The 24,203-nt window shown below is 41.4% G+C and overlaps 1 protein-coding gene and 18 non-coding genes across 20 annotated transcripts in view; 9 read left to right on the top strand and 10 right to left on the bottom strand.

Annotated features, from left to right (window-relative positions):
- The window catches only part of hoga1 (4-hydroxy-2-oxoglutarate aldolase 1), a 47,230-nt gene extending 45,064 nt beyond the window's left edge, over positions 1-2,166 (top strand). For both annotated transcript variants that reach the window (XM_077020814.1, XM_077020808.1), the window contains one exon: positions 1,288-2,166. In XM_077020814.1, the coding sequence (XP_076876929.1) occupies positions 1,288-1,437 (150 nt within the window). In that variant the 3' untranslated portion in view covers positions 1,438-2,166. The remainder of the gene's footprint in view (positions 1-1,287) is intronic.
- A 5,777-nt stretch (positions 2,167-7,943) lies between these two features.
- trnan-guu (transfer RNA asparagine (anticodon GUU)) lies at positions 7,944-8,017 on the bottom strand. The gene has a single exon. It is a non-coding gene; the product is annotated as a tRNA-Asn (tRNA).
- A 1,151-nt stretch (positions 8,018-9,168) lies between these two features.
- On the top strand, positions 9,169-9,241 carry trnak-cuu (transfer RNA lysine (anticodon CUU)). The gene has a single exon. It is a non-coding gene; the product is annotated as a tRNA-Lys (tRNA).
- Positions 9,242-9,330: 89 nt separating this feature from the next.
- Positions 9,331-9,404, bottom strand: trnan-guu (transfer RNA asparagine (anticodon GUU)). The gene has a single exon. It is a non-coding gene; the product is annotated as a tRNA-Asn (tRNA).
- A 1,151-nt stretch (positions 9,405-10,555) lies between these two features.
- On the top strand, positions 10,556-10,628 carry trnak-cuu (transfer RNA lysine (anticodon CUU)). Its single transcript has one exon. It is a non-coding gene; the product is annotated as a tRNA-Lys (tRNA).
- Positions 10,629-10,717: 89 nt separating this feature from the next.
- trnan-guu (transfer RNA asparagine (anticodon GUU)) lies at positions 10,718-10,791 on the bottom strand. The gene has a single exon. It is a non-coding gene; the product is annotated as a tRNA-Asn (tRNA).
- A 2,700-nt stretch (positions 10,792-13,491) lies between these two features.
- On the bottom strand, positions 13,492-13,565 carry trnan-guu (transfer RNA asparagine (anticodon GUU)). The gene has a single exon. It is a non-coding gene; the product is annotated as a tRNA-Asn (tRNA).
- A 1,151-nt stretch (positions 13,566-14,716) lies between these two features.
- trnak-cuu (transfer RNA lysine (anticodon CUU)) lies at positions 14,717-14,789 on the top strand. The gene has a single exon. It is a non-coding gene; the product is annotated as a tRNA-Lys (tRNA).
- Positions 14,790-14,878: 89 nt separating this feature from the next.
- Positions 14,879-14,952, bottom strand: trnan-guu (transfer RNA asparagine (anticodon GUU)). The gene has a single exon. It is a non-coding gene; the product is annotated as a tRNA-Asn (tRNA).
- Positions 14,953-16,103: 1,151 nt separating this feature from the next.
- Positions 16,104-16,176, top strand: trnak-cuu (transfer RNA lysine (anticodon CUU)). The gene has a single exon. It is a non-coding gene; the product is annotated as a tRNA-Lys (tRNA).
- An 89-nt stretch (positions 16,177-16,265) lies between these two features.
- trnan-guu (transfer RNA asparagine (anticodon GUU)) lies at positions 16,266-16,339 on the bottom strand. The gene has a single exon. It is a non-coding gene; the product is annotated as a tRNA-Asn (tRNA).
- Positions 16,340-18,877: 2,538 nt separating this feature from the next.
- On the top strand, positions 18,878-18,950 carry trnak-cuu (transfer RNA lysine (anticodon CUU)). The gene has a single exon. It is a non-coding gene; the product is annotated as a tRNA-Lys (tRNA).
- Positions 18,951-19,039: 89 nt separating this feature from the next.
- Positions 19,040-19,113, bottom strand: trnan-guu (transfer RNA asparagine (anticodon GUU)). The gene has a single exon. It is a non-coding gene; the product is annotated as a tRNA-Asn (tRNA).
- A 1,151-nt stretch (positions 19,114-20,264) lies between these two features.
- Positions 20,265-20,337, top strand: trnak-cuu (transfer RNA lysine (anticodon CUU)). The gene has a single exon. It is a non-coding gene; the product is annotated as a tRNA-Lys (tRNA).
- An 89-nt stretch (positions 20,338-20,426) lies between these two features.
- trnan-guu (transfer RNA asparagine (anticodon GUU)) lies at positions 20,427-20,500 on the bottom strand. Its single transcript has one exon. It is a non-coding gene; the product is annotated as a tRNA-Asn (tRNA).
- Positions 20,501-21,651: 1,151 nt separating this feature from the next.
- On the top strand, positions 21,652-21,724 carry trnak-cuu (transfer RNA lysine (anticodon CUU)). Its single transcript has one exon. It is a non-coding gene; the product is annotated as a tRNA-Lys (tRNA).
- An 89-nt stretch (positions 21,725-21,813) lies between these two features.
- trnan-guu (transfer RNA asparagine (anticodon GUU)) lies at positions 21,814-21,887 on the bottom strand. The gene has a single exon. It is a non-coding gene; the product is annotated as a tRNA-Asn (tRNA).
- A 1,151-nt stretch (positions 21,888-23,038) lies between these two features.
- On the top strand, positions 23,039-23,111 carry trnak-cuu (transfer RNA lysine (anticodon CUU)). Its single transcript has one exon. It is a non-coding gene; the product is annotated as a tRNA-Lys (tRNA).
- Positions 23,112-23,200: 89 nt separating this feature from the next.
- Positions 23,201-23,274, bottom strand: trnay-gua (transfer RNA tyrosine (anticodon GUA)). Its single transcript has one exon. It is a non-coding gene; the product is annotated as a tRNA-Tyr (tRNA).
- Positions 23,275-24,203: the final 929 nt, after the last annotated feature.

The raw sequence follows: 24,203 nt of genomic DNA, 5'->3' as shown, positions 1-24,203 counted from the left end.
AGGCCGTAACAGGGGTGTGAAGGGGTGGAATATGGATGACACAGTGATTCAAGAAGATGTAAAGTATTGGTGTATTTACAAATGTTCACAAACAGAATATATTTACAAGACAAAGTGCACACAGGTACAAACGTCAGAAGTGACCCAGGCCAAAACAACTAACAAAAACCATACTAGAAAGAAACAGACATAACTATACTAACAGGGTGAAACAAAAGACGACACTACTCTGACTCCCTATATACAAAACAGATACAAACCCACAACCCAAACAAAATGGCAGCCACTTCCTACTCACCGTGTGCACACACAAACCACCAATATACATATATCTATATACACAACTCTATACAGCTATATCAAAGGAGCACGCAAATCCAAATCCAAGACAGGGTCATAACACATTATTATATAATAATAATATATTATTATATTATATTCTGGTCTTTCTGTAAGACGTCCAACGTTGTTTTTTTGTTTCAGCAAAAAAATTAAATATTGCATGCTCTTGATGATGGGAAAGTGTCTTGTATCAGGGTGTGCCACATTTGGACAAGGGTATGGTACTATGGACATTCCATCCATCCATCCATTATCTGTACCGCTTAATCCTGCTAGTCAGGGTCATGGGGGGGCTGGAGTCAATCCCAGCATCTCCGGGCAAAGGCAGGGTACACCATGGGCATGTCACCAGTCCACCACATGGTCAACACACATGCACGCACATGCACTCACAGGCAATTTAGAGTGATCAATTAACCTGTCTTTGCATGTCTTTGAACTGTGGGGGAAACCGGAGTACCTGGAGAAAACACACACAGGCACAGGGAGAACATGCAAACTCCACACAGAGCAGCCCAGATCAAAAATCAACCCAGACCGTGCTCAATATTTTTTTATTTTGTCCTATTGTATCAGAGTTCATATAACAGAAAAAATCCACATCTCCAATGTACATATACACACTATACATCCCCAAAGTAAAAACTGCTTTTTTGTTTTTTGGACATTTTCTTCTGTATTAGAGGCTCTCAAATAGATAACTAATGTTACAGTGTAGGCTCAAAAATGTCTCCAAATGGGCTGAAAATGGCCTCTGCACAAAGGCTTTTTTAATCTGTGTAATGTTTATACCTAAATATGTTTTCAGAATATTTTTACTGCTTGACATATGCAGCAAACCAACAGATCAGATATTATCTTAATGGTGTACATCTCTATGCAGTTTGACAATTTTTCACATTTCACAATGTATCTTGTCTCCACCTTTATTTTTTTATTTTGTAGGTGACACGGACATTTGGTGTTCCTGCTTTGAAGCGGGCGATGGAGTGGTTTGGGTTCCATGGTGGTCCCTGTCGCTCTCCTTTGCGGCCTTTGTCAGAGGTGGAAGTAAATCAGCTTTGTGCAGTCTTCTCCTCAAATGGTTGGCTGTAGGTACTGTACATCACTGTACACAACTTTTAGCCAGTTAATTTGATCCTGATAAATCAACAATTCCAAGGACTTTAATTGCCTGGTATTAATATGAACACGGAATGATAAAAAATTGTACTGACTGAAGCCTCACAGTGATTGGACTGAGAGCCCCTGCTCTGTACAACTTTATATACAAGCAGCTGAATATAAAGTATGTGAACCCTGTTGAATGATTTGCATTACTCACTCCTAAAATGTGATCTGGTCTTCTTCTAGGCAACAAAATCAAAGTAGTGCCTTTTAAATACATAACCGACAATATTTTATTCTGCCACACCTAATTAAATGGTGTTTATATAATGGTTTATATAATGGTTTAAATAATTAGTGGTGGACAATGAATAAGATGAATAAGTTAATTAATAAGAGTTAGTGGTAATTAATAAATGGTGGAATAATCAGGTCAGATGTGCATTTGATCTGAATGGCTAAATCTATTAAAAATAAAAACAAAAAAGCCATTTTTCTACTTAGTGCAATATGCTTCATTGCAAAGTAATTTTAAAGGCTGCTTCATTCCCATTCAGATGCCTCTCTGTTTAGCTCTGCATTAGAGCTTCAGATCCAGTAACAAAACATGTTCCTGGTGGTTTTCAAAGACAAAAACTACAAAATGATTTCTCAGGTTTCATATCACATATGCTGTGAATATTTCAATTTATTGCTAATAAAAAATATACTGCGTTATTTATACTGCTCTCACTTCAGCATCCTACCTCACCCTAGCAATGTTACAATTTAGATTTTTGAAGAGTTTTTACTAAATTATGGACAGTTGAAATTCATTTTCTGGACTGTTTTAGTATGATAGAAAAAGATAAGATAATATCTTTATTGTCATTGCCACTTTTTCAAGAACAACGAAATTGCAGTGCCTTCGACTAAAATTTTTAAAGAATAACTAAAAACAAAAGGTTCTATATTTACAGATTTAGAAATTTACAAAAGTACAGATTTACACCATTTTAATCAAAATACACAAATATGAAGATTGCACTAGTTTTATAAACAAAATTGCACTTGTGAAATTTTGCACCGGTTGTATAATGATTATATTGCACAGATATATATTGTTCCAATGTAGTACAGATTAAATATCAACATGAACATATTACACATGACTAAAAATAACTAAGCTGTGTTATGAATTTAAAGCCATGATGGCTTTAGGGTAAAAGCTGTTTTCGAGGCATGTTGTCCAGGTTTTAAAAGCCCTGTATCTCCTGCCAGATGGCAGTAGTTGGAAGAGACCGTGTCCAGGATGTGATGAGTCCTGTACAATGTCTATGGCACATGTGCCCGCAGGCCACAGCCGCCCGATGGTGTTTTGCACGCAAAAACATTACATTCCCCACAATGCAACGGTAGCCTGCGAAATCACTGCAGCGCACACAAGCGGCGAGGGTCCGCGCGGCGAAAATGACGTAATCGCAGTGGCTCCACCCGTGCGCGAGGGCGTCGCACACTGTCGATTCGCAAGGTCGTGCACCTCTCGAATTTTGTAACTGCGCGCACCAGTTAAACTTAATTAAGTTAAATATTTTATACATATAGTCGAAATGATTCGAAATAATTCACTTTTTTATTCACATTATTTAATGGTTGTTTATTTTCAAAACGCTCAATCTTAACGTCTTCACATTCTCTCATGTTTCATCCTGGAATTACAAGAGGCTCGTATTTATTAACGTAATACAAGAGAATTGTTCAGTCAGACAGATATTTGTTGTGAAACGAAGTCGTTACAAATCGTTATTACTTTATTCATTTAATGTACAGGACATGTTTTCTTTAAAGGAAGTTTGTTTTTATCTGTTTGCTTGTTGAAAAATGTTTTCACTTGAAATTACTGACAGATCCATAAGAAAATATTGCTTTATTCATTTAAGCATTAAATAATATACACTGTGTTAGGTCTTTGTTCAATAGGCTATGTGCAATCATTTCAATATGTTTTAATAAACATTGAACCTGTCCGGCCCTCGGCTTGTAGCAAATTTGGTTTTTTGGCCCTAGGTGTATTTGACTTTGACATCCCTGGTCTATGGCTTTTTGGTGGCATCGAGAGGTGTAGATTTGATCTAGAGTTGGGAGATTGCAGCCAACTGTATTCTCTGCTGACCTGATGACTCTGTGGAGCACTTTCTTTTCTTGTGCTGTGCAGCTGCTGTTCTACACACACAGTCCATACGTACGTATGCTCTCTATAGAGCTGTGATAGAAGGCACGGAGTAAATATTTCTCAAACAATACAAACTCTGCTGCAGCTCTCTGGTGTTCACACTCCAGGTCAGATTATCTCCCATCTCGATGCCCAGGAACCTGAACACTGGTACCCTCTCCACACTGATCCCACCAATAATGAGTGGCTGGATGTCCACTTTTTCCTTTCTGAAGTCAATAATTATTTCCTTTGTTTTTTGAGGGTTGAGGAGCAGATTATTAATTTTGCACCACTCTGACAGTCATGGGCAGTCATGGCCTGGTCTTGTGACCGGAGGGTCACAGGTTCGATTCCCAGACCTGAGGCCATGACTGAGGTGCCCCTGAGCAAGGCCCTTAACCCTCAATTGCTCACTTGTATAAAAATGAGATAAAATGTAAGTCGTTCTGGATAAGGGCGTCTGCTAAAATGCCATAAATGTAAATGACAGCTGCACCACTTCGTTCCTGTAGGCCTGCTCGCCCTCCATGTCTGAGATGAGCCCGGCCACTGTGGTATCATCTGCAAACTTGATGACCTTGTTGCTGTGGTGGGTAGCAACGCAGTCATATGTGTAGAGGAGTGGGCTGAGCACACAGCCCTGCGGTGTCCCTGTGTTAAAAATGAGAGCCGTGGAGATGTGAGGACCCAATCTGACCCTCTGTGAGTGGCCTGACAGGAAGATCAGTATCCAGTTGCATACCTGTGATAGGAGTCCTAGATCTGACAGCTTGGATACCAGCCTATGTGGGAGGACAGTGTTAAAGGCCGAGCTGAAATCCACAAAAAGCAGTCTGGCATAATTCCCTAGCTGTTCCAAGTAGGTCTGTGTAGTGTTGTCGCTACAGCATCCTCTGTGGATCTCTTTGCTTTGTAGGCAAATTGAAGAGGGTCAAGGTTGGCTGGCAGACAATTAGCAATGACATGACTGCACCAGCTTCTTGAAGCACTTCATGATGACAGATGTTAGCACAACAGGGCAGAAGTCATTCAGACTATCTGTTTTTGATTTTTTTGGCAGCAGAACAATAATGGAGGTTTTAAATCAAATCAAATTAAATGTATTTAATGTAGCGCTTTTCACAACACATGTTGTCACAAAGCAGCTTTACAGGATTTCCAAGTTTAACAATTGTATGGGTCCAAATCCCTAATGAGCAAGCCAGAGGCGACAGTGGCAAGCAAAAACTGTAATGGTGGCGTACCCGAAGGTAGAGAGGGATCCATACGCAGGTGGAAAATACATAGCTTTTAATATACAGAACAAACAAGCAGACCTCGTAGGGAAAGCAGGCAGCAGCACAAAAAGGGTAAGGCAAAAACGGAGAGTCAAAAACCAGAACAGTCCAATAGCGGCAGGCAGAGGTACAGAAAGGGCTAGGCAAACGGGAGAATATCAAGAGGGCAGAGCAAGGATCGGTAACCAGGATAACAGTCAGAGAATACAGAAACACGGCTTGGTAATGCAACACTGGGATGGCAATACTTCGCACTGGTCTGTTGTGAGAAGAGTCCTTATGTAGGGCGTGGTGAGTAGCTGATCAGGGTCAGGTGTGCAGATCAATATTCTGGTGATGGCGCCCTCTGGCGGTCATGGGCGTGATTGCCATTCCTGCCAAAAACTCCCTATGATGGTGGGGAATAGGAAGAAACCTTGGGAGGACCAAGACTCAAAAGGGAACCCATCCTCCATTGGGCACCCGTTAACAGACAAATTACACAAAATCAAATTATACAGACGAATACACAAGTCACACACAAATCACACAATCAGACTAAGTATAAGGTAAATAGAATGAAAGTTCTGGGTGTTGATATTGTCAATGTAAATGTCTTGTGATGAACGCCAGATTTTCATTCCGTGTTGGAGCGATGATACTGGTATTGTAGGCTCCAACTCCCCCTTGTAGGCAGTGTTACTCCCCAGGTGAACCTCGGAGAAGAAAGATATGTGATGTGGTAAATATTTAACAGATTATTCAAAGGCCAAACTAAACAGATAAGTCTTTAGTTGAGTTTTAAACATTGAGACTGTGTCTGAGTCCCGAATAAAGGCAGGAAGATTATTCCACAATTGTGGAGCTTTAAAAGAAAAGGCTCTTCCACCTGCTGTGATCTTTTTGATCCTAGGAACAGTTAATAACCCTGCGTCCTGCGAGCGAAGTGAACGCGCTGGGTTATATTGTTCAATAAGTTCACTAAGATAGTCTGGAGATAAGCCATGCAGCGTTTTATATGTTAATAAAAGTATTTTATAGTCAATACGGAATCTAATTGGCAGCCAGTGTAATGATAGTACGGGACTAATGTGATCAAACTTTTTAGTTTTTGTTAAAACTCGTGCTGCTGCGTTCTGAACCAGCTGGAGTTTGGGGCATTGCTAATAATCCTCCATTGGGCAGCCCGTTAACACACAAATTACACAAAATACAGACAAATACACAAGTCACACACAAATCACACAATCAGACTAAGTAAAGGTAAAAATGAAAGTTCTGGGTTATGATATGGTCACTGTAAATGTCTGTTGATGAACGCCAGGCTTTCATTCCATGTCGGAGCAGCGATGCTGGTATTGTAGGTTCCGACTGCAATGTTACTCTCCAGGTGAACCTTGGAGAAAAGATACGAGATGTAGTAAATATGTAACAGATTAATCAAAAGCCAAACTAAACAGATAGGTATTTAATCGAGTTTTAAACATTGAGACTGTGTCTGAGTCCCGAATAGAGGCAGGAAGATTATTCCACAATTGTGGAGCTTTAAAAGAAAAGGCTCTTCCACCTGCTGTGATCTTTTTGATCCTAGGAACAGTTAATAACCCTGCGTCCTGCGAGCGAAGTGAACGCGCTGGGTTATAATGTTCAATAAGTTCACTAAGATAGTCCGGAGCTAAGCCATGCAGCGTTTTATATGTTAATAAAAGTATTTTATAGTCAATACGGAATTGGCAGCCAGTGTAATGATAGTACGGGACTAATGTGATCAAACTTTTTAGTTTTTGTTAAAACTCGTGCTGCTGCGTTCTAAACCAGCTGGAGTTTGTTTATCGATTTACCAGAACATCCAGCTAGGAGACTGTTGCAATAATCTAAACGAGAGGATATGAATGCATGGATTAGTTTTTCTGCATCACTAATATTTAATATGTTTCTAATTTTGGCAATGTTGCGCAAGTGAAAGAACGCTACCCTAGTTATATTATTAATATGTATATCGAACGAGAGATCTGGGTCTATTGTGACGCCGAAGTTCTTTACCTCTGCGCTGGGGGTTATAGTAAAAGAATGTAGATTCAATGCTACATTATGTATCTTGTCTCTCGCAGTCCTAGACCCAACTATTATTAATTCTGTTTTATCGGGATTTAGTGCTAGAAAGTTACACGCCATCCAATGTTTTATCTCTTCTACACATTTCTCAATCTTACTGTTTGCGCCTAAATCATCGGGTTTTGCTGATAAATATAGCTGAGTGTCGTCTGCGTAGGAATGGAAACTGATGTCATGCTTATGCATAATCTCGCCTAAGGGTAACATGTACAGTGTGAATAGAAGTGGTCCTAGGACTGTCCCTTGTGGGACACCATATTTAACCTGCACAGATTTAGAGGTTTTATTATTAACACTTACACATTGGAAGCGGTCAGTTAAATATGATCTAAACCAGGAGAGTGCGACTCCTTTAAATCCCAAGGTGAAATGCACATGGTCAAAATTTTATCAGGACAGAGTCCATGTTTTACTTTGATATTAAGAGCGATCACTGGATTGTCTTCCAGTAAATTAATGTTTTCTTCCGCTACAAAACGTTTTTTCAACAACTATAAAGAGGCTATGCAACGAAACTGAGCGGGGATGTCAAGTGCCTTTAATGGTACATTTTTGACCCCACTTCAAATGCTGCTGTTACCTGACCAGTTCGATTGTTAGTTTGCCAGATTCTCAATCTCTGGGATGTGAGATCATGCACCAGGTTTAGTGAATGTTTAAGGGTGAAGGTCTTTAGTCTCTGCACAAATTCCACAAACATAGCTCAGGTCCTGCTCAACATGTCAACATGTGGCGACAGCAAGTGCTTTTGGGGTCCTACATAAAACGCCCGGCTAGCTCAGTCGGTAGAGCATGAGTCTCTTAATCTCAGGGTCGTGCGTTCGAGCCCCACGTTGGGCGAGAGGCTGATTTGTTTGAGAGAAATGTTGAAATTTAGTTAATCTGTTTGCGCAAAATACGTCTAAAAAAGAAGAGAAAGGAACATACATCGTCCCTGGGTGGGCTCGAACCACCATCCTTTCGGTTAACAGCCGAACGCGCTAACCGATTGCGCCACAGAGACCAGATGCTTCTGTGCTTACATAGTTCTTCCTCAAAAGAAAAACCCAACAAGCACATTCCTCCTGTTTGCTGGCTTTTGATGAAATGAGCCAATGCATAAAGGATGCAACATCAAGGTCACTCACACTTTTCTGCTAGCTTGTCTAAAATTTGCCCTTCCTTCAATTACTCACTTGTCAAGACCTGCAGGTCTTCAAACAAAAGGTCAGTTTGTAGACCCTTTTCCTGTCAAAGTTTTGATCCTTTTGTCCACCAGTCATCGGAATGTGTATGATTTTCACCAGTTTACACAGTGTAGCTCCCTTGCCTTCAGTTGCAGGGTTATGTCCTCTTAGATATGACGCTTTTGAAATTATATGTGAAAATGCACCCAAAACCTATTCAAAACAGATTTGATGGAAGCACTGCAGGAGCTCTGCTCCAAGACACATTTTGTCCAGAAAATGTGGTGTCATGAATGCATCCATATCACCAACACACATTTACAAACCAAACCATAGGCAATAAAATACATGAGTAAACTGATTTGTGGACCTTTGTGGCACTTGGTACTGCTGAGATCAGGATCATTACAGAGTTCAGCAATCATTTTCCCAACTAGGTCATTGATACATTGGAATCCCCAATGTTTTCTGGAACAGAATATGCCTTTCGGATGAGAATAAAAAAAGACTTCAAGAACCAAAAAAGAAGTTAAGCTGCCTTCAGCTGATGTACTCAGACTAACGGGAAACACTTTAAATCCCAAGGTGAAATGCACATGGTCAAAATTTTATCAGGACAGAGTACATGTTTTACTTTGATATTAAGAGCGATCACTGGATTGTCTTCCAGTAAATTAATGTTTTCTTCCGCTACAAAACGTTTTTTCAACAACTATAAAGAGGCTATGCAACGAAACTGAGCGGGGATGTCAAGTGCCTTTAATGGTACATTTTTGACCCCACTTCAAATGCTGCTGTTACCTGACCAGTTCGATTGTTAGTTTGCCAGATTCTCAATCTCTGGGATGTGAGATCATGCACCAGGTTTAGTGAATGTTTAAGGGTGAAGGTCTTTAGTCTCTGCACAAATTCCACAAACATAGCTCAGGTCCTGCTCAACATGTCAACATGTGGCGACAGCAAGTGCTTTTGGGGTCCTACATAAAACGCCCGGCTAGCTCAGTCGGTAGAGCATGAGTCTCTTAATCTCAGGGTCGTGGGTTCGAGCCCCACGTTGGGCGAGAGGCTGATTTGTTTGAGAGAAATGTTGAAATTTAGTTAATCTGTTTGCGCAAAATACGTCTAAAAAAGAAGAGAAAGGAACATACATCGTCCCTGGGTGGGCTCGAACCACCATCCTTTCGGTTAACAGCCGAACGCGCTAACCGATTGCGCCACAGAGACCAGATGCTTCGGTGCTTACATAGTTCTCCCTCAAAAGAAAAACCCAACAAGCACATTCCTCCTGTTTGCTGGCTTTTGATGAAATGAGCCAATGCATAAAGGATGCAACATCAAGGTCACTCACACTTTTCTGCTAGCTTGTCTAAAATTTGCCCTTCCTTCAATTACTCACTTGTCACGACCTGCAGGTCTTCAAACAAAAGGTCAGTTTGTAGACCCTTTTCCTGTCACAGTTTTGATCCTTTTGTCCACCAGTCATCGGAATGTGTATGATTTTCACCAGTTTACACAGTGTAGCTCCCTTGCCTTCAGTTGCAGGGTTATGTCCTCTTAGATATGACGCTTTTGAAATTATATGTGAAAATGCACCCAAAACCTATTCAAAACAGATTTGATGGAAGCACTGCAGGAGCTCTGCTCCAAGACGCATTTTGTCCAGAAAATGTGGTGTCATGAATGCATCCATATCACCAACACACATTTACAAACCAAACCATAGGCAATAAAATACATGAGTAAACTGATTTGTGGACCTTTGTGGCACTTGGTACTGCTGAGATCAGGATCATTACAGAGTTCAGCAATCATTTTCCCAACTAGGTCATTGATACATTGGAATCCCCAATGTTTTCTGGAACAGAATATGCCTTTCGGATGAGAATAAAAAAAGACTTCAAGAACCAAAAAAGAAGTTAAGCTGCCTTCAGCTGATGTACTCAGACTAAAGGGAAACACTTTAAATCCCAAGGTGAAATGCACATGGTCAAAATTTTATCAGGACAGAGTACATGTTTTACTTTGATATTAAGAGCGATCACTGGATTGTCTTCCAGTAAATTAATGTTTTCTTCCGCTACAAAACGTTTTTTCAACAACTATAAAGAGGCTATGCAACGAAACTGAGCGGGGATGTCAAGTGCCTTTAATGGTACATTTTTGACCCCACTTCAAATGCTGCTGTTACCTGACCAGTTCGATTGTTAGTTTGCCAGATTCTCAATCTCTGGGATGTGAGATCATGCACCAGGTTTAGTGAATGTTTAAGGGTGAAGGTCTTTAGTCTCTGCACAAATTCCACAAACATAGCTCAGGTCCTGCTCAACATGTCAACATGTGGCGACAGCAAGTGCTTTTGGGGTCCTACATAAAACGCCCGGCTAGCTCAGTCGGTAGAGCATGAGACTCTTAATCTCAGGGTCGTGGGTTCGAGCCCCACGTTGGGCGAGAGGCTGATTTGTTTGAGAGAAATGTTGAAATTTAGTTAATCTGTTTGCGCAAAATACGTCTAAAAAAGAAGAGAAAGGAACATACATCGTCCCTGGGTGGGCTCGAACCACCATCCTTTCGGTTAACAGCCGAACGCGCTAACCGATTGCGCCACAGAGACCGGATGCTTCGGTGCTTACATAGTTCTTCCTCAAAAGAAAAACCCAACAAGCACATTCCTCCTGTTTGCTGGCTTTTGATGAAATGAGCCAATGCATAAAGGATGCAACATCAAGGTCACTCACACTTTTCTGCTAGCTTGTCTAAAATTTGCCCTTCCTTCAATTACTCACTTGTCACGACCTGCAGGTCTTCAAACAAAAGGTCAGTTTGTAGACCCTTTTCCTGTCACAGTTTTGATCCTTTTGTCCACCAGTCATCGGAATGTGTATGATTTTCACCAGTTTACACAGTGTAGCTCCCTTGCCTTCAGTTGCAGGGTTATGTCCTCTTAGATATGACGCTTTTGAAATTATATGTGAAAATGCACCCAAAACCTATTCAAAACAGATTTGATGGAAGCACTGCAGGAGCTCTGCTCCAAGACGCATTTTGTCCAGAAAATGTGGTGTCATGAATGCATCCATATCACCAACACACATTTACAAACCAAACCATAGGCAATAAAATACATGAGTAAACTGATTTGTGGACCTTTGTGGCACTTGGTACTGCTGAGATCAGGATCATTACAGAGTTCAGCAATCATTTTCCCAACTAGGTCATTGATACATTGGAATCCCCAATGTTTTCTGGAACAGAATATGCCTTTCGGATGAGAATAAAAAAAGACTTCAAGAACCAAAAAAGAAGTTAAGCTGCCTTCAGCTGATGTACTCAGACTAACGGGAAACACTTTAAATCCCAAGGTGAAATGCACATGGTCAAAATTTTATCAGGACAGAGTACATGTTTTACTTTGATATTAAGAGCGATCACTGGATTGTCTTCCAGTAAATTAATGTTTTCTTCCGCTACAAAACGTTTTTTCAACAACTATAAAGAGGCTATGCAACGAAACTGAGCGGGGATGTCAAGTGCCTTTAATGGTACATTTTTGACCCCACTTCAAATGCTGCTGTTACCTGACCAGTTCGATTGTTAGTTTGCCAGATTCTCAATCTCTGGGATGTGAGATCATGCACCAGGTTTAGTGAATGTTTAAGGGTGAAAGTCTTTAGTCTCTGCACAAATTCCACAAACATAGCTCAGGTCCTGCTCAACATGTCAACATGTGGCGACAGCAAGTGCTTTTGGGGTCCTACATAAAATGCCCGGCTAGCTCAGTCGGTAGAGCATGAGACTCTTAATCTCAGGGTCGTGCGTTCGAGCCCCACGTTGGGCGAGAGGCAGATTTGTTTGAGAGAAATGTTGAAATTTAGTTAATCTGTTTGCGCAAAATACGTCTAAAAAAGAAGAGAAAGGAACATACATCATCCCTGGATGGGCTCGAACCACCATCCTTTCGGTTAACAGCCAAAAGCGCTAACCGATTGCGCCACAGAGACCAGATGCTTCGGTGCTTACATAGTTCTTCCTCAAAAGAAAAACCCAACAAGCACATTCCTCCTGTTTGCTGGCTTTTGATGAAATGAGCCAATGCATAAAGGATGCAACATCAAGGTCACTCACACTTTTCTGCTAGCTTGTCTAAAATTTGCCCTTCCTTCAATTACTCACTTGTCAAGACCTGCAGGTCTTCAAACAAAAGGTCAGTTTGTAGACCCTTTTCCTGTCAAAGTTTTGATCCTTTTGTCCACCAGTCATCGGAATGTGTATGATTTTCACCAGTTTACACAGTGTAGCTCCCTTGCCTTCAGTTGCAGGGTTATGTCCTCTTAGATATGACGCTTTTGAAATTATATGTGAAAATGCACCCAAAACCTATTCAAAACAGATTTGATGGAAGCACTGCAGGAGCTCTGCTCCAAGACACATTTTGTCCAGAAAATGTGGTGTCATGAATGCATCCATATCACCAACACACATTTACAAACCAAACCATAGGCAATAAAATACATGAGTAAACTGATTTGTGGACCTTTGTGGAACTTGGTACTGCTGAGATCAGGATCATTACAGAGTTCAGCAATCATTTTCCCAACTAGGTCATTGATACATTGGAATCCCCAATGTTTTCTGGAACAGAATATGCCTTTCGGATGAGAATAAAAAAAGACTTCAAGAACCAAAAAAGAAGTTAAGCTGCCTTCAGCTGATGTACTCAGACTAACGGGAAACACTTTAAATCCCAAGGTGAAATGCACATGGTCAAAATTTTATCAGGACAGAGTCCATGTTTTACTTTGATATTAAGAGCGATCACTGGATTGTCTTCCAGTAAATTAATGTTTTCTTCCGCTACAAAACGTTTTTTCAACAACTATAAAGAGGCTATGCAACGAAACTGAGCGGGGATGTCAAGTGCCTTTAATGGTACATTTTTGACCCCACTTCAAATGCTGCTGTTACCTGACCAGTTCGATTGTTAGTTTGCCAGATTCTCAATCTCTGGGATGTGAGATCATGCACCAGGTTTAGTGAATGTTTAAGGGTGAAGGTCTTTAGTCTCTGCACAAATTCCACAAACATAGCTCAGGTCCTGCTCAACATGTCAACATGTGGCGACAGCAAGTGCTTTTGGGGTCCTACATAAAACGCCCGGCTAGCTCAGTCGGTAGAGCATGAGTCTCTTAATCTCAGGGTCGTGCGTTCGAGCCCCACGTTGGGCGAGAGGCTGATTTGTTTGAGAGAAATGTTGAAATTTAGTTAATCTGTTTGCGCAAAATACGTCTAAAAAAGAAGAGAAAGGAACATACATCGTCCCTGGGTGGGCTCGAACCACCATCCTTTCGGTTAACAGCCGAACGCGCTAACCGATTGCGCCACAGAGACCAGATGCTTCTGTGCTTACATAGTTCTTCCTCAAAAGAAAAACCCAACAAGCACATTCCTCCTGTTTGCTGGCTTTTGATGAAATGAGCCAATGCATAAAGGATGCAACATCAAGGTCACTCACACTTTTCTGCTAGCTTGTCTAAAATTTGCCCTTCCTTCAATTACTCACTTGTCAAGACCTGCAGGTCTTCAAACAAAAGGTCAGTTTGTAGACCCTTTTCCTGTCAAAGTTTTGATCCTTTTGTCCACCAGTCATCGGAATGTGTATGATTTTCACCAGTTTACACAGTGTAGCTCCCTTGCCTTCAGTTGCAGGGTTATGTCCTCTTAGATATGACGCTTTTGAAATTATATGTGAAAATGCACCCAAAACCTATTCAAAACAGATTTGATGGAAGCACTGCAGGAGCTCTGCTCCAAGACACATTTTGTCCAGAAAATGTGGTGTCATGAATGCATCCATATCACCAACACACATTTACAAACCAAACCATAGGCAATAAAATACATGAGTAAACTGATTTGTGGACCTTTGTGGCACTTGGTACTGCTGAGATCAGGATCATTACAGAGTTCAGCAATCATTTTCCCAACTAGGTCATTGATACATTGGAATCCCCAATGTTTTCTGGAACAGAATATGCCTTTCGGATGAGAATAAAAAAAGACTTCAAGAACCAAAAAAGAAGTTAAGCTGCCTTCAGCTGATGTACTCAGACTAACGGGAAACACTTTAAATCCCAAGGTGAAATGCACATGGTCAAAATTTTATCAGGACAGAGTACATGTTTTACTTTGATATTAAGAGCGATCACTGGATTGTCTTCCAGTAAATTAATGTTTTCTTCCGCTACAAAACGTTTTTTCAACAACTATAAAGAGGCTATGCAACGAAACTGAGCGGGGATGTCAAGTGCCTTTAATGGTACATTTTTGACCCCACTTCAAATGCTGCTGTTACCTGACCAGTTCGATTGTTAGTTTGCCAGATTCTCAATCTCTGGGATGTGAGATCATGCACCAGGTTTAGTGAATGTTTAAGGGTGAAGGTCTTTAGTCTCTGCACAAATTCCACAAACATAGCTCAGGTCCTGCTCAACATGTCAACATGTGGCGACAGCAAGTGCTTTTGGGGTCCTACATAAAACGCCCGGCTAGCTCAGTCGGTAGAGCATGAGTCTCTTAATCTCAGGGTCGTGGGTTCGAGCCCCACGTTGGGCGAGAGGCTGATTTGTTTGAGAGAAATGTTGAAATTTAGTTAATCTGTTTGCGCAAAATACGTCTAAAAAAGAAGAGAAAGGAACATACATCGTCCCTGGGTGGGCTCGAACCACCATCCTTTCGGTTAACAGCCGAACGCGCTAACCGATTGCGCCACAGAGACCAGATGCTTCGGTGCTTACATAGTTCTCCCTCAAAAGAAAAACCCAACAAGCACATTCCTCCTGTTTGCTGGCTTTTGATGAAATGAGCCAATGCATAAAGGATGCAACATCAAGGTCACTCACACTTTTCTGCTAGCTTGTCTAAAATTTGCCCTTCCTTCAATTACTCACTTGTCACGACCTGCAGGTCTTCAAACAAAAGGTCAGTTTGTAGACCCTTTTCCTGTCACAGTTTTGATCCTTTTGTCCACCAGTCATCGGAATGTGTATGATTTTCACCAGTTTACACAGTGTAGCTCCCTTGCCTTCAGTTGCAGGGTTATGTCCTCTTAGATATGACGCTTTTGAAATTATATGTGAAAATGCACCCAAAACCTATTCAAAACAGATTTGATGGAAGCACTGCAGGAGCTCTGCTCCAAGACGCATTTTGTCCAGAAAATGTGGTGTCATGAATGCATCCATATCACCAACACACATTTACAAACCAAACCATAGGCAATAAAATACATGAGTAAACTGATTTGTGGACCTTTGTGGCACTTGGTACTGCTGAGATCAGGATCATTACAGAGTTCAGCAATCATTTTCCCAACTAGGTCATTGATACATTGGAATCCCCAATGTTTTCTGGAACAGAATATGCCTTTCGGATGAGAATAAAAAAAGACTTCAAGAACCAAAAAAGAAGTTAAGCTGCCTTCAGCTGATGTACTCAGACTAAAGGGAAACACTTTAAATCCCAAGGTGAAATGCACATGGTCAAAATTTTATCAGGACAGAGTACATGTTTTACTTTGATATTAAGAGCGATCACTGGATTGTCTTCCAGTAAATTAATGTTTTCTTCCGCTACAAAACGTTTTTTCAACAACTATAAAGAGGCTATGCAACGAAACTGAGCGGGGATGTCAAGTGCCTTTAATGGTACATTTTTGACCCCACTTCAAATGCTGCTGTTACCTGACCAGTTCGATTGTTAGTTTGCCAGATTCTCAATCTCTGGGATGTGAGATCATGCACCAGGTTTAGTGAATGTTTAAGGGTGAAGGTCTTTAGTCTCTGCACAAATTCCACAAACATAGCTCAGGTCCTGCTCAACATGTCAACATGTGGCGACAGCAAGTGCTTTTGGGGTCCTACATAAAACGCCCGGCTAGCTCAGTCGGTAGAGCATGAGACTCTTAATCTCAGGGTCGTGGGTTCGAGCCCCACGTTGGGCGAGAGGCTGATTTGTTTGAGAGAAATGTTGAAATTTAGTTAATCTGTTTGCGCAAAATACGTCTAAAAAAGAAGAGAAAGGAACATACATCGTCCCTGGGTGGGCTCGAACCACCATCCTTTCGGTTAACAGCCGAACGCGCTAACCGATTGCGCCACAGAGACCGGATGCTTCGGTGCTTACATAGTTCTTCCTCAAAAGAAAAACCCAACAAGCACATTCCTCCTGTTTGCTGGCTTTTGATGAAATGAGCCAATGCATAAAGGATGCAACATCAAGGTCACTCACACTTTTCTGCTAGCTTGTCTAAAATTTGCCCTTCCTTCAATTACTCACTTGTCACGACCTGCAGGTCTTCAAACAAAAGGTCAGTTTGTAGACCCTTTTCCTGTCACAGTTTTGATCCTTTTGTCCACCAGTCATCGGAATGTGTATGATTTTCACCAGTTTACACAGTGTAGCTCCCTTGCCTTCAGTTGCAGGGTTATGTCCTCTTAGATATGACGCTTTTGAAATTATATGTGAAAATGCACCCAAAACCTATTCAAAACAGATTTGATGGAAGCACTGCAGGAGCTCTGCTCCAAGACGCATTTTGTCCAGAAAATGTGGTGTCATGAATGCATCCATATCACCAACACACATTTACAAACCAAACCATAGGCAATAAAATACATGAGTAAACTGATTTGTGGACCTTTGTGGCACTTGGTACTGCTGAGATCAGGATCATTACAGAGTTCAGCAATCATTTTCCCAACTAGGTCATTGATACATTGGAATCCCCAATGTTTTCTGGAACAGAATATGCCTTTCGGATGAGAATAAAAAAAGACTTCAAGAACCAAAAAAGAAGTTAAGCTGCCTTCAGCTGATGTACTCAGACTAACGGGAAACACTTTAAATCCCAAGGTGAAATGCACATGGTCAAAATTTTATCAGGACAGAGTACATGTTTTACTTTGATATTAAGAGCGATCACTGGATTGTCTTCCAGTAAATTAATGTTTTCTTCCGCTACAAAACGTTTTTTCAACAACTATAAAGAGGCTATGCAACGAAACTGAGCGGGGATGTCAAGTGCCTTTAATGGTACATTTTTGACCCCACTTCAAATGCTGCTGTTACCTGACCAGTTCGATTGTTAGTTTGCCAGATTCTCAATCTCTGGGATGTGAGATCATGCACCAGGTTTAGTGAATGTTTAAGGGTGAAAGTCTTTAGTCTCTGCACAAATTCCACAAACATAGCTCAGGTCCTGCTCAACATGTCAACATGTGGCGACAGCAAGTGCTTTTGGGGTCCTACATAAAATGCCCGGCTAGCTCAGTCGGTAGAGCATGAGACTCTTAATCTCAGGGTCGTGCGTTCGAGCCCCACGTTGGGCGAGAGGCAGATTTGTTTGAGAGAAATGTTGAAATTTAGTTAATCTGTTTGCGCAAAATACGTCTAAAAAAGAAGAGAAAGGAACATACATCATCCCTGGATGGGCTCGAACCACCATCCTTTCGGTTAACAGCCAAAAGCGCTAACCGATTGCGCCACAGAGACCAGATGCTTCGGTGCTTACATAGTTCTTCCTCAAAAGAAAAACCCAACAAGCACATTCCTCCTGTTTGCTGGCTTTTGATGAAATGAGCCAATGCATAAAGGATGCAACATCAAGGTCACTCACACTTTTCTGCTAGCTTGTCTAAAATTTGCCCTTCCTTCAATTACTCACTTGTCAAGACCTGCAGGTCTTCAAACAAAAGGTCAGTTTGTAGACCCTTTTCCTGTCAAAGTTTTGATCCTTTTGTCCACCAGTCATCGGAATGTGTATGATTTTCACCAGTTTACACAGTGTAGCTCCCTTGCCTTCAGTTGCAGGGTTATGTCCTCTTAGATATGACGCTTTTGAAATTATATGTGAAAATGCACCCAAAACCTATTCAAAACAGATTTGATGGAAGCACTGCAGGAGCTCTGCTCCAAGACACATTTTGTCCAGAAAATGTGGTGTCATGAATGCATCCATATCACCAACACACATTTACAAACCAAACCATAGGCAATAAAATACATGAGTAAACTGATTTGTGGACCTTTGTGGAACTTGGTACTGCTGAGATCAGGATCATTACAGAGTTCAGCAATCATTTTCCCAACTAGGTCATTGATACATTGGAATCCCCAATGTTTTCTGGAACAGAATATGCCTTTCGGATGAGAATAAAAAAAGACTTCAAGAACCAAAAAAGAAGTTAAGCTGCCTTCAGCTGATGTACTCAGACTAACGGGAAACACTTTAAATCCCAAGGTGAAATGCACATGGTCAAAATTTTATCAGGACAGAGTACATGTTTTACTTTGATATTAAGAGCGATCACTGGATTGTCTTCCAGTAAATTAATGTTTTCTTCCGCTACAAAACGTTTTTTCAACAACTATAAAGAGGCTATGCAACGAAACTGAGCGGGGATGTCAAGTGCCTTTAATGGTACATTTTTGACCCCACTTCAAATGCTGCTGTTACCTGACCAGTTCGATTGTTAGTTTGCCAGATTCTCAATCTCTGGGATGTGAGATCATGCACCAGGTTTAGTGAATGTTTAAGGGTGAAGGTCTTTAGTCTCTGCACAAATTCCACAAACATAGCTCAGGTCCTGCTCAACATGTCAACATGTGGCGACAGCAAGTGCTTTTGGGGTCCTACATAAAACGCCCGGCTAGCTCAGTCGGTAGAGCATGAGTCTCTTAATCTCAGGGTCGTGGGTTCGAGCCCCACGTTGGGCGAGAGGCTGATTTGTTTGAGAGAAATGTTGAAATTTAGTTAATCTGTTTGCGCAAAATACGTCTAAAAAAGAAGAGAAAGGAACATACATCGTCCCTGGGTGGGCTCGAACCACCATCCTTTCGGTTAACAGCCGAACGCGCTAACCGATTGCGCCACAGAGACCAGATGCTTCGGTGCTTACATAGTTCTCCCTCAAAAGAAAAACCCAACAAGCACATTCCTCCTGTTTGCTGGCTTTTGATGAAATGAGCCAATGCATAAAGGATGCAACATCAAGGTCACTCACACTTTTCTGCTAGCTTGTCTAAAATTTGCCCTTCCTTCAATTACTCACTTGTCACGACCTGCAGGTCTTCAAACAAAAGGTCAGTTTGTAGACCCTTTTCCTGTCACAGTTTTGATCCTTTTGTCCACCAGTCATCGGAATGTGTATGATTTTCACCAGTTTACACAGTGTAGCTCCCTTGCCTTCAGTTGCAGGGTTATGTCCTCTTAGATATGACGCTTTTGAAATTATATGTGAAAATGCACCCAAAACCTATTCAAAACAGATTTGATGGAAGCACTGCAGGAGCTCTGCTCCAAGACGCATTTTGTCCAGAAAATGTGGTGTCATGAATGCATCCATATCACCAACACACATTTACAAACCAAACCATAGGCAATAAAATACATGAGTAAACTGATTTGTGGACCTTTGTGGCACTTGGTACTGCTGAGATCAGGATCATTACAGAGTTCAGCAATCATTTTCCCAACTAGGTCATTGATACATTGGAATCCCCAATGTTTTCTGGAACAGAATATGCCTTTCGGATGAGAATAAAAAAAGACTTCAAGAACCAAAAAAGAAGTTAAGCTGCCTTCAGCTGATGTACTCAGACTAAAGGGAAACACTTTAAATCCCAAGGTGAAATGCACATGGTCAAAATTTTATCAGGACAGAGTACATGTTTTACTTTGATATTAAGAGCGATCACTGGATTGTCTTCCAGTAAATTAATGTTTTCTTCCGCTACAAAACGTTTTTTCAACAACTATAAAGAGGCTATGCAACGAAACTGAGCGGGGATGTCAAGTGCCTTTAATGGTACATTTTTGACCCCACTTCAAATGCTGCTGTTACCTGACCAGTTCGATTGTTAGTTTGCCAGATTCTCAATCTCTGGGATGTGAGATCATGCACCAGGTTTAGTGAATGTTTAAGGGTGAAGGTCTTTAGTCTCTGCACAAATTCCACAAACATAGCTCAGGTCCTGCTCAACATGTCAACATGTGGCGACAGCAAGTGCTTTTGGGGTCCTACATAAAACGCCCGGCTAGCTCAGTCGGTAGAGCATGAGACTCTTAATCTCAGGGTCGTGGGTTCGAGCCCCACGTTGGGCGAGAGGCTGATTTGTTTGAGAGAAATGTTGAAATTTAGTTAATCTGTTTGCGCAAAATACGTCTAAAAAAGAAGAGAAAGGAACATACATCGTCCCTGGGTGGGCTCGAACCACCATCCTTTCGGTTAACAGCCGAACGCGCTAACCGATTGCGCCACAGAGACCGGATGCTTCGGTGCTTACATAGTTCTTCCTCAAAAGAAAAACCCAACAAGCACATTCCTCCTGTTTGCTGGCTTTTGATGAAATGAGCCAATGCATAAAGGATGCAACATCAAGGTCACTCACACTTTTCTGCTAGCTTGTCTAAAATTTGCCCTTCCTTCAATTACTCACTTGTCACGACCTGCAGGTCTTCAAACAAAAGGTCAGTTTGTAGACCCTTTTCCTGTCACAGTTTTGATCCTTTTGTCCACCAGTCATCGGAATGTGTATGATTTTCACCAGTTTACACAGTGTAGCTCCCTTGCCTTCAGTTGCAGGGTTATGTCCTCTTAGATATGACGCTTTTGAAATTATATGTGAAAATGCACCCAAAACCTATTCAAAACAGATTTGATGGAAGCACTGCAGGAGCTCTGCTCCAAGACGCATTTTGTCCAGAAAATGTGGTGTCATGAATGCATCCATATCACCAACACACATTTACAAACCAAACCATAGGCAATAAAATACATGAGTAAACTGATTTGTGGACCTTTGTGGCACTTGGTACTGCTGAGATCAGGATCATTACAGAGTTCAGCAATCATTTTCCCAACTAGGTCATTGATACATTGGAATCCCCAATGTTTTCTGGAACAGAATATGCCTTTCGGATGAGAATAAAAAAAGACTTCAAGAACCAAAAAAGAAGTTAAGCTGCCTTCAGCTGATGTACTCAGACTAAAGGGAAACACTTTAAATCCCAAGGTGAAATGCACATGGTCAAAATTTTATCAGGACAGAGTACATGTTTTACTTTGATATTAAGAGCGATCACTGGATTGTCTTCCAGTAAATTAATGTTTTCTTCCGCTACAAAACGTTTTTTCAACAACTATAAAGAGGCTATGCAACGAAACTGAGCGGGGATGTCAAGTGCCTTTAATGGTACATTTTTGACCCCACTTCAAATGCTGCTGTTACCTGACCAGTTCGATTGTTAGTTTGCCAGATTCTCAATCTCTGGGATGTGAGATCATGCACCAGGTTTAGTGAATGTTTAAGGGTGAAGGTCTTTAGTCTCTGCACAAATTCCACAAACATAGCTCAGGTCCTGCTCAACATGTCAACATGTGGCGACAGCAAGTGCTTTTGGGGTCCTACATAAAACGCCCGGCTAGCTCAGTCGGTAGAGCATGAGACTCTTAATCTCAGGGTCGTGGGTTCGAGCCCCACGTTGGGCGAGAGGCAGATTTGTTTGAGAGAAATGTTGAAATTTAGTTAATCTGTTTGCGCAAAATACGTCTAAAAAAGAAGAGAAAGGAACATACATCGTCCCTGGGTGGGCTCGAACCACCATCCTTTCGGTTAACAGCCGAACGCGCTAACCGATTGCGCCACAGAGACCGGATGCTTCGGTGCTTACATAGTTCTTCCTCAAAAGAAAAACCCAACAAGCACATTCCTCCTGTTTGCTGGCTTTTGATGAAATGAGCCAATGCATAAAGGATGCAACATCAAGGTCACTCACACTTTTCTGCTAGCTTGTCTAAAATTTGCCCTTCCTTCAATTACTCACTTGTCACGACCTGCAGGTCTTCAAACAAAAGGTCAGTTTGTAGACCCTTTTCCTGTCACAGTTTTGATCCTTTTGTCCACCAGTCATCGGAATGTGTATGATTTTCACCAGTTTACACAGTGTAGCTCCCTTGCCTTCAGTTGCAGGGTTATGTCCTCTTAGATATGACGCTTTTGAAATTATATGTGAAAATGCACCCAAAACCTATTCAAAACAGATTTGATGGAAGCACTGCAGGAGCTCTGCTCCAAGACGCATTTTGTCCAGAAAATGTGGTGTCATGAATGCATCCATATCACCAACACACATTTACAAACCAAACCATAGGCAATAAAATACATGAGTAAACTGATTTGTGGACCTTTGTGGCACTTGGTACTGCTGAGATCAGGATCATTACAGAGTTCAGCAATCATTTTCCCAACTAGGTCATTGATACATTGGAATCCCCAATGTTTTCTGGAACAGAATATGCCTTTCGGATGAGAATAAAAAAAGACTTCAAGAACCAAAAAAGAAGTTAAGCTGCCTTCAGCTGATGTACTCAGACTAACGGGAAACACTTTAAATCCCAAGGTGAAATGCACATGGTCAAAATTTTATCAGGACAGAGTACATGTTTTACTTTGATATTAAGAGCGATCACTGGATTGTCTTCCAGTAAATTAATGTTTTCTTCCGCTACAAAACGTTTTTTCAACAACTATAAAGAGGCTATGCAACGAAACTGAGCGGGGATGTCAAGTGCCTTTAATGGTACATTTTTGACCCCACTTCAAATGCTGCTGTTACCTGACCAGTTCGATTGTTAGTTTGCCAGATTCTCAATCTCTGGGATGTGAGATCATGCACCAGGTTTAGTGAATGTTTAAGGGTGAAAGTCTTTAGTCTCTGCACAAATTCCACAAACATAGCTCAGGTCCTGCTCAACATGTCAACATGTGGCGACAGCAAGTGCTTTTGGGGTCCTACATAAAACGCCCGGCTAGCTCAGTCGGTAGAGCATGAGACTCTTAATCTCAGGGTCGTGGGTTCGAGCCCCACGTTGGGCGAGAGGCTGATTTGTTTGAGAGAAATGTTGAAATTTAGTTAATCTGTTTGCGCAAAATACGTCTAAAAAAGAAGAGAAAGGAACATACATCGTCCCTGGGTGGGCTCGAACCACCATCCTTTCGGTTTACAGCCGAACGCGCTAACCGATTGCGCCACAGAGACCAGATGCTTCGGAGCTTACATAGTTCTTCCTCAAAAGAAAAACCCAACAAGCACATTCCTCCTGTTTGCTGGCTTTTGATGAAATGAGCCAATGCATAAAGGATGCAACATCAAGGTCACTCACACTTTTCTGCTAGCTTGTCTAAAATTTGCCCTTCCTTCAATTACTCACTTGTCACGACCTGCAGGTCTTCAAACAAAAGGTCAGTTTGTAGACCCTTTTCCTGTCACAGTTTTGATCCTTTTGTCCACCAGTCATCGGAATGTGTATGATTTTCACCAGTTTACACAGTGTAGCTCCCTTGCCTTCAGTTGCAGGGTTATGTCCTCTTAGATATGACGCTTTTGAAATTATATGTGAAAATGCACACAAAACCTATTCAAAACAGATTTGATGGAAGCACTGCAGGAGCTCTGCTCCAAGACGCATTTTGTCCAGAAAATGTGGTGTCATGAATGCATCCATATCACCAACACACATTTACAAACCAAACCATAGGCAATAAAATACATGAGTAAACTGATTTGTGGACCTTTGTGGCACTTAGTACTGCTGAGATCAGGATCATTACAGAGTTCAGCAATCATTTTCCCAACTAGGTCATTGATACATTGGAATCCCCAATGTTTTCTGGAACAGAATATGCCTTTCGGATGAGAATAAAAAAAGACTTCAAGAACCAAAAAAGAAGTTAAGCTGCCTTCAGCTGATGTACTCAGACTAACGGGAAACACTTTAAATCCCAAGGTGAAATGCACATGGTCAAAATTTTATCAGGACAGAGTACATGTTTTACTTTGATATTAAGAGCGATCACTGGATTGTCTTCCAGTAAATTAATGTTTTCTTCCGCTACAAAACGTTTTTTCAACAACTATAAAGAGGCTATGCAACGAAACTGAGCGGGGATGTCAAGTGCCTTTAATGG

This window comes from Brachyhypopomus gauderio, chromosome 1 (genome assembly GCF_052324685.1).
Source record: "Brachyhypopomus gauderio isolate BG-103 chromosome 1, BGAUD_0.2, whole genome shotgun sequence".
NCBI lineage: Eukaryota > Metazoa > Chordata > Actinopteri > Gymnotiformes > Hypopomidae > Brachyhypopomus > Brachyhypopomus gauderio.
Note: the sequence above shows the minus strand (reverse complement) of the source record. Positions and strands in the feature narration are given on the sequence as shown.